We start from the raw sequence: 9,091 nt of genomic DNA, 5'->3' as shown, positions 1-9,091 counted from the left end.
TATAGATATTATTTTATATATATGATAGTGTAACATACCCTTATGTTGAATGAAGATAATCATAATTCCACTATTAAAAAATCTATTTCAAGAAATGAACTGTTCTGTCTTTTTCTTATACAGTAATTTCTTCATTTGATAGAAAGAGACAAAGTACTGTGATGTATAAAGTTTATATAAAGTATTTTTAATTTGAGCATAATTCAATCATTTATTTATTATAAAACATGTATATACCGAGCTTATTCTAATATTATACTTAATTAAAATTGCCAGTGTAAAATATTTAAAAAATACTATAATTACATCAGCCGGTCGCCACCGTTGGCTTTAAATATGATTTATATAAAAACTACTATACATTCATAAAGTTGCCAGAGTGACATTATAAAAAACTACTAAAATTCTCGCCAGCTGCCAAAATACTGTAGGAATTTATCTATTACGTAAGATATTATATTGCATTTGGTTTATGTATGGATAAACACAGTCTTACATTTAATACTAAGATGGGGACGTAATTTACGACTCACATTTAAGGTAGGATCATAAACGAAATATCTCCTTTGGAAAGTTTACACTCTTTCATAATCTTCAATTCTTGTCCCTGACGGGTCTAAGTAGCGAACTCTGAAAGAGGGCGAGCACAATAGATCTTTGTAGGTCGCAGTGCTACAGGTCTTGGCACCTGACAACAGCCCGAAAAGGGTAGGAGGTAAAAAAGGATAGGAGAGGGTGGAATCGATGTAGTGTGATTTTTATAATAATAATAATAATATCTCAGGACAATTCACACAATGCCATATAGTCCCAAGCTAAGCAGCATTGTGTTGAAGGTTATAGACAACTGGTATAGATACATAGATATTTTTTCCACCCAGATGGATACAAACAATCATATACATGTATAACGGCTAGGAATGGAACCTGCGATCATCGACGTGTCGTCAAATATGAAATAGGTATAGGAAACTGTTTGTATATAGGAAGGGAGAATGTCACAGATGTGACCTACTGTGACAAGGATGATGGTTTGGAATTTAAAATAATGAACGACGTAAATTATGGATAACCCCAAAGCTACTTTACGCCGTTAAACTTAAAACACATAATTGTCTGCATGATTTTCATGTAATTAAAATTATTTATAACCCGTATATTATGTATGTAATCTTAAACTAAACGCTAACTTTGGCGGGAGAATTGAATACTATAGTTTTATTTAGTTCTCAAAATGAACTAGTTCAAGAAGAGCGCTTCGAAAGATGAAGAACATAGTTCGCAGATCTTTCACTTTATAGTTCGTTCAATAAAATGTTATATATATTATAGAAGCTAAGTATTAAAAAATATATACACTCTCACAGGCGTTACGTCCACGCCCAAGGGTCCCCCCTTGTGAAGAAGTGAGAAGGCAAGGAGCGAGCAGTAATCTCCATCACCGCTTAAAAATACTACACATTTGTGGACTAAAAAAAGAAGTTTAATTACAGGCGCGTACCTCATGGGGATGTAGACCCAATAACGGCCAATTTTTACTAATAATAAAGGTCGTAACGCTTCCAGTAGCGGTGGTCAGGTTTCCACACTGAATATTTGTGGTCTCACACATGACAATGGTAATATAAGTATTAAACTTAACTTCGGTCAGAAACTGTTTAATGGTCTAGATTAGTGATCAGTGATTCCCAAAGTGATCTATATCGAACTGCAAGGGTTCTACTACAGCGGTCATCTTGTTGTTTTTACTTTATTTTTTTAACACTAAACTTTACTAGTTAGAAATTTACAAAAAATCAATACCAGGTAAGAATGGGGGGTCTACCCAAAACCGAAGAACATGCCAAAGGGTCTACGACACTAAAAAGTTTGGGAACCTCTGGTCTAGACATAGCCAATACTGCCTTTATCGCGAGTCGCGAGCGAGCGAACTATATCGCAAAAGAACTGCGAACTAAATAAAACATTCCGCGGCGCAAACTAACATTCTTAAGAATATATACATTAACATCTTACGTAATAAACTTACCAAAACATTGGTGTTGCCAGCGTAGTAAAAAAACTACTAAAATGGTAGGATTTATTAACTATTAGGCATGTTTTCTCCCCACGTACAGTACCAACTGTAGTTGTACATAGCTGCGTATGGATGTTTTCTTTTCTTGTGTAGACGAAGAGATTCCTCGGAGGCGTACCAGTATTGTGGAAACTTGTCGAATGGATACTTCTCTGATTCTTTCACGTATGGTTCTGACAGGTCCTCTGTAAATAAAAATAATAATAATAAATAACTCTGTACAAATAACACAGCGCCATCTAGTCCTAAGCTAAGCAGAGCTTGTGTTATGGGTACTAGACAACTGATATAAATACTTTTTTTTTGCAAATACATACATAATATACATAGAAAATACCCAGATCGATAAAACAATCACTTTAATGCTACCAATGAGGTCATCAGTCAACATTACTAACAATCCTTCTTTAACGCCACTACACATCCTATGTGGTTGTAGCCCACTCATGCATAATCGAAATATCTTCTTTGGAAAGTTTACTCTCTATCCTGAGGAGATACAAACCATCGCTCCTAAGAATGTCCTTCAACTCTTGTCCCTGGCGGGTCTAGGCAGTGAACTCTGAAAAAGGGCGAGCACAATAGATCTATGTATGTCGCCAAGCACCTGCCAATAGCCTAAACCCCCCCAATAAAAAAAAACAGCTTGGAAGAGCTTAGACCGCATCCCTCACATCAGGTGAGATTTCAGTCAAACGCGATGAAATCCAGAAAAAATCAGAATAGAAATGTACTCACGCGGTGGCAGACAGTAATAACAGAATATCCTGTGCTTCCTCCCTTCGTGGGACTCCAGGTGTTTCTTGTGTTGCTTCCGTCGCGTGGACACGTGTGGGCAGCATGGGCACGGTATCGCAAGATCGCGGGGCACACTGCCATGCCGTTCGGCCGCATGCGTTACGAGTGTTGATACTACGCGATAGCCCTGGTAACAAACATCAAATTAGCAATAGTAATTCTAAGTTCCATCAAACACTGTGCTAAGTCGTAGTTTTTTTTTCGATCTATTCTAATGCTGTTGGCCGCAGCTGGCCTTTACAGCTTCACTGGACGATAGGGACTTATGGAGCGGCTGAAGGCCAACTCCTGCCTGACAGATACGACTTTAGTCTGAGAGCACCGCTAGGGGTTCGAACCTCGGCTTAGGCCGTCGTAATTTCGATCACCGTTTGAATTAGACAAAGCATCGAACGGAGAGGCGACCTGTGACACCGTTTGGAGCGCCTGGTTGAATGCACTGGAGTTGTTGAGGTCGTCGTCTTCGCCGGCGAGGACGGTGTCGATTGAAGCGTGAAAAAGGCTTTGAAATTACGCGTACAAGGCTCATCACACCTTCATTGTCAAGACGAATTTTGAACGCCAGAGTAAACCGTTAGAGCAGGCTGGTGCCATACCATTATCAACCATAATAACACTGTTTTACGTACTATAATAATGCTGTTGGCCGTAAGTGGCCTTTATAGCTCCGAACTAAAATTAGGTCGAGCACAGATATAGGCACTCCATATTAAAAACTAATAAAGTACTAAATTAAAGAAAAATAGTTATGTAGTTAATTTAAATGCGGTCGAAGTGGGAGTGAGAGTATACCAGCGAAATCTCTCTAGAACCTTCTAAAAGATCTTAGTCTCTCTAGAACTGCAGTAAGTTCTATACTAGAACGTGTATCTAAAGCTGCACTAGCAGACTCTTGCCAGATTTGTCTGGGTAAGGAGAGAAACACGAGCGGTGGAGGTGAGTGTTGACGTGCGTTGGTGAGGAGCCCCTTAAACCTACACCCGGGTCACAACTCCCGGGAACTGCTCGGAGTTTCCTTCTCACACAATGGACTCGGCACCCGCACGATGAATACTTGGAATGCTAAAACGTTGCGTCTTTTTTTAAATATTAATATATATTACCTTAAAACAATGCTCGCACCGATATGGAAAGTTCTTCCATTTCGGATTCTTTTTTCTGCTAAACACCATCTTGTAGGGTTCAGCCGGAAACCAGTCCTCAGGGTCCAGGAGTAACTCCACGAGTTCAGTACCTGAATATAAAATAGATATAATATGCTGTTATTATATTATACATATAATTTTCTTTTATTAGTCATATCAGTCATAGAACGGTTGGTTACTGGAGTAGATGTGTTCTAGAGTGGGGACCGTGAAATTAAATGAATCATCATTAACTCAGACCGTCGTAATTTCGATCCCCGTTTGTATTGGACAAGGCGATCGGTAAGGCGACCGAGAACACCCGGTTGAATGCGCTGGAGGTGTTGTCGAGGTCGTCGTCTTCGCCGGCGAGGACGGTGTCGTGTGTATGGGACATATGAAATTAAACGTAGTGTAGGACGCCCTGGAGTAAGGTGAAGCGACGACATAGGATTGCGGGTAATAACTGGACGAGAAGGACAGAAGCTGGCAATAACTAATCTAGCTATCTAAGCTAAACGAGAAGGGATGAAAATAGGTCCCAGTTACGTGCCTTGGGAAAGGCCTATATCTACTGCTGGACATAGACCGTGCAGCGCCGCCAGTAGGCAGCGCGCTGATTTAAAAAAATAAAACGGCGGGAAAGCAACAGTGTGCATCATTGTTTTATGGTTGAGTTTATTTAAAATCAAGTGTGTGGAAAAACGTACGATATACGTGCGTATTTAACACACTCGGCACACATTTTTAACTGATGCTCCGCTTCTATTGGTCGTAGCGTAATGTTATATAGCTTAAGTTAAGCCTTCCTCAACAAATGGATTAGAATAGAATAGAATAGAAAATCATTTATTCAAATAAACTTAATTTAAGCACTTTTGAATAGTCATAACAATTTGTTTTTTATCTACCACTCGTTCGGAAAGCTGTCTCATCACAAGAAGAACGAGCAAGAAACTTGTGTGTTGCTCTTTTTATTTAACACAAAAAGATTATCTAACATTTAGATGAGATTATCTAACACAAAAAGAATTTTTCAATTCGAACCAGTAATTCCTGAGATTAGCGCGTTCAAACAAACAAACAAACTCTTCAGCTTTATAATATTAGTATAGAGTATATCTATTAACATGTAATCTTGTGGTATAATGCATTAAAAAAACTATATTACCTTCGGGAACTTCAATCTTTGGTACGACTGAAGGAGGCACGAAACTGGTGGTCGGTGGTACGGTGGTAAGAACTTTGGATGCCGCTAACAAACTAGTCAGAATTGTATTCTGTGCCTGAAAATTGAAAATAGATTTCTTTCTCATATAATTCTAGCAAACTGGTCAGATTCATGTTTTATGGCTGAAAATTAAAAAACGGTTTTAAGGTTTTTAAATTAATATTAAAGTTATGCTGAGCGATTTTTTTATTTTTTATTATGGATGATAATGGTACACCACTACACATCCTATGTAGTTGTAGTTTACACACTATCCTGAGGAGATAAAAACCATCGCTCCTAAGAATATCACTCAATTCTTGTCCCTGACGGGTCTAGGTAGCGAACTCTGAAAAAGGGCGAGCACAATAGATGTATGTAGGTCGCAGTGCTACAGGTCCAAGCACCTGACAATAGCCCAAACAATCAAATAAAAATATTATGTTCTTATTATATCGCTGACGGTATACGCTGGCGGAACAGTAAAGGATAATAGGATGAGCATGAGGTCAGGCAGCTGATCATGGCAAGTTCACTGGTAATTTAACATAATGGTTTCTAGGAGGAACTGAAGGTCAACTTAACCTCATGCTCATCTTATCATCCTCCACTGATGCATCATTCCATTATAGGAAAAAAACTCACCTGTAACAGAGCTCCGTTAGTTAAACTACATGATAAATCTACTTTCGGTTTCCTCTTATAACCCTTAGGCGGACCTCTCTTCTTCGCTATCTCTCCATTCTTCTTATATCTCACAACTTCTCCCGTCTCCACACTCTTTGTGGGCGTCTGTACGGGTGTAATCGTTAACTTAGATGGCAAGGAATACCTGCTGTGCAACGATTTAACTACATTATTTCCATTAATATTACTTGCAGTTAACGATAATGGATTAGCTAAATTTAAGGGGTTGTTAACGAATTTGGGTAATGTATTCGTTGTGGTTGGGAATATGGATAGAGAACTTGGTGTGTTGAACGCTGGTATTTGGTAGACTTTTAAGTTTAACGATGGACTTGTGAAGGGTTTCAGTCTTTTGGCTTGGGGCTCCTCATCGCTGGACTCCGATTGAGTGCTCGTACATAGAGGGTCCTTGTCTGAAAATGGCTCTGTGTGGGATTCACTCTCTTGTATGCAGAACATCTGGAAGTGATAAAAAACTGATTTAATTATAATAATAATAATAATACGTTGCAAATCCCCGCCTCTACAATAGACCTATTACAAAAAGCCGTCATTCTCAACACATGCCGCATTGTACGGAAATTCTGTCGTCTTCACTTTCATCATCCACATATAACTTTTAACCTCATCCACGCTTGGCTAAGGCCCGCGTGTTTGAATGTATTACCCCTGTAAAAAGGAAAATATATAATTCAAAATTCAAAATTTTGAATTATATATCTTCTTTTTTACAGATAAGATATATATAATATATGTATATAAAATAATAATAATAATATTTGTCATTGTTTGGTGATATTCACCCGCAATGACAAGTTTAACAATCCATCAAAGGGAGATATATAATATATATATAAAAAAATAATAATAACCTCAGGACAATTCACACAGCGCCACCTAGACCCAAGTTAAGCTAGCTAAAGCTTGTGTTATGGGTACTAGTTAACTGACTAGTGACAAGTTTGACTCCTCCTATTAAGTAATTGTGATTGTTTATATCAGTCTGTATGTTTTCTATGAATTTAATTATGTATTTACAAAAATACTGTATTTCAGTGTTTCTGTCATATTTTAATGGATGATAAGAAGAACATGAGGTCAGGTCAGTTAACACATCCTGACAAATTCACCAGGAATTTCTCACGACGGTTTCCAGCGGGAACCATGTGGAGTTCAACCTGATATGGTACATTGCTAACAATGGTGATGACCCCAATGTTAGCAATGGTGTTACCCATTGTACCATGTCAGGTTACTAACAATCCCCTTTCCCCTATTTCTGTCAGTTTTTTTTTATTTATAGATGATAATGGAATGGTGCACCCACCTGCGGTAACGGTTTACGCTGGCGGGGTACCAGTGGAGGATGATAACATGAGCATGAGGTCAGGTCAGTTAGCACATTGTGACAAATTCACCAGGAATTTAACATGATTGTTTGCAGGAAGAACCACATGGAGGTCAATCTGACATGGTACATTGCTAACAATGGGGTCATCAGTCCATGTTACTAATAGTCCCCTTTCCCGCGTTTCTGTCACTTGTCTATTCCATAACACAAGCTCTGGTTAGTATGGGACTTGATAACAATTGTGAAGGGTAATTATTATTACCTAAGGAAGGGGAAAGCATAGAATGAAAGAGTAAATTAAAATTATATGTAGATATGTTATAGTTTCAAAAACCCAGAAAAATTAAATATATAAAAGAATAATATAGTAATATTAATCAATATAAAGATATAAAAATTAAACTTATTACTTTCTTTATATTATTATATTATGTTGCATATAGCAACACACTACACAAATACCATAAATATAATAATCAGAAATATTTAATAGGTGTGCATAAAACATAAAAATCATATATTACACACTCAGTAATAAATTGCATTAATACATAAATTACAAATTTTGAAAATTATACATTAAAGCAAAACCTTAAAGTTTATTTTCCAAAGTCCATAATTTTTAAGTAATTAAACACTATTATTAAGATGTGATATAAATGATTAACATTCGAACTGGCCAGATATAATTTGAATAATGAATTAAAAAGTACTCGCCGGCTGTACCGACAGATTTATAAAAAATAAACAATACATACGATTCGATATTTAAATTTTCTAACCGATGTTAATACACAACAAAAGCACTTCCTTAGAATAATATAAAAACACGAGTGTACCACAAAATGGCGTGTTAATTTATAAAAGTACGAAACAATAAAACGGATCTCATAGAATAACTGCACATGCCACTAAAAGTTCCGCGTAACTACAATTTGATCTAATTACAGCGGAATGCTCAATTATAACTGAATATCTCACCTTAAACACACTTAATGTACAAATATAGAAGTAAAACACTCAATAATCACAAAATAATACTGTTTCGCGGATGATTTTAATCTATGAACATTAAAATATGATAGAAAACGTAGAATAAAAGGTTATACTTTGTTAATAATAACAAGTTTTCAGTCGACAGTACTCGACATTCGTCCGTTCAACGCGGCGGCCCGTTATTGTCATGCAAGAATAGCGACCTTATCATGTTAATAAAATATACAAATTTTAGACCTTATTAAATAAGAGAGAAAGTTCAATTTACTATTGCAGATAATCAATCTTTAGGTGAGTACAGGGTAGCGTATTGTACTTAAGAGCATAGTACACGCAAGAGAAGCGTCACCTTTTTGACGTTTAATTTGAGTGTTACAAGCATAAATTTCAACTTTAACATTTTAGTATACTGCAGAATAAAATTAACAAAAACAACATATACTCGTTTACTCCTCGTTTAATAAAATCGATATCTTTTTATTATTGTCATCCTTAGTATATTTGTAGTACACATTTGTTATAGATTTTAATCGTAACAAAATCTATTCCCAAATTATAGGGAAATATGAGGCGGGAACTGGGTTACCAACCTTATTTTTTTTGTTTTTACAAAGAAGATTTATAGTACTAGTCGTTTGATACAACAAATTGATTAGATAGTACGTATTGGCTATTGAAAGCCATACAATTGTGAATGTGTAAAGAAATTTAAATTGATAAAGAAACTTCTTATATTTGGACGAATAGAGAACATTTTTGATTACTCTATGATAATGATAACCGTTACGATACGAGAGAATTAATTTATACTTGTCCCAAATCTAATAATAAAAAAAGAAGAATAAACG

The 9,091-nt window shown here is 36.5% G+C and overlaps 1 protein-coding gene across 3 annotated transcripts; it reads right to left on the bottom strand.

Moving 5' to 3' along the window:
• Positions 1 to 207: 207 nt before the first annotated feature.
• LOC131840751 (uncharacterized) lies at positions 208 to 8,354 on the bottom strand. 3 transcript variants are annotated; one of them, XR_009357428.1, is made up of 7 exons: positions 8,229 to 8,354; positions 5,855 to 6,355; positions 5,171 to 5,285; positions 3,979 to 4,109; positions 2,816 to 3,002; positions 2,030 to 2,262; positions 208 to 630 (listed from the first exon to the last, which is right to left on the bottom strand). XR_009357428.1 is itself a non-coding variant. In XM_059188943.1 (6 exons), the coding sequence occupies exons 2-6, from the start codon at positions 6,353 to 6,355 to the stop codon at positions 2,084 to 2,086; spliced, it is 1,113 nt and encodes a 370-aa protein (XP_059044926.1). In that variant the 5' UTR covers positions 8,229 to 8,354; the 3' UTR covers positions 1,718 to 2,083. The 3 variants fall into 3 exon arrangements, 2 of the variants coding, with proteins under 2 accessions (XP_059044926.1, XP_059044927.1); XM_059188943.1 differs by lacking the exon at positions 208 to 630 and having other exon boundaries at positions 1,718 to 2,262; XM_059188944.1 differs by lacking the exons at positions 208 to 630; positions 8,229 to 8,354 and adding an exon at positions 8,006 to 8,080 and having other exon boundaries at positions 1,718 to 2,262.
• Positions 8,355 to 9,091: the final 737 nt, after the last annotated feature.

The sequence above is a fragment of the Achroia grisella genome, unplaced genomic scaffold, assembly GCF_030625045.1.
Source record: "Achroia grisella isolate CSIRO2021 unplaced genomic scaffold, CSIRO_AGI_Agris_v1 utg149, whole genome shotgun sequence".
In the NCBI taxonomy this organism is placed as follows: Eukaryota; Metazoa; Arthropoda; class Insecta; order Lepidoptera; family Pyralidae; genus Achroia; species Achroia grisella.
The sequence above is the reverse complement of the archived record's forward strand: the minus strand, read 5'-3'. Positions and strand labels throughout refer to the sequence as shown.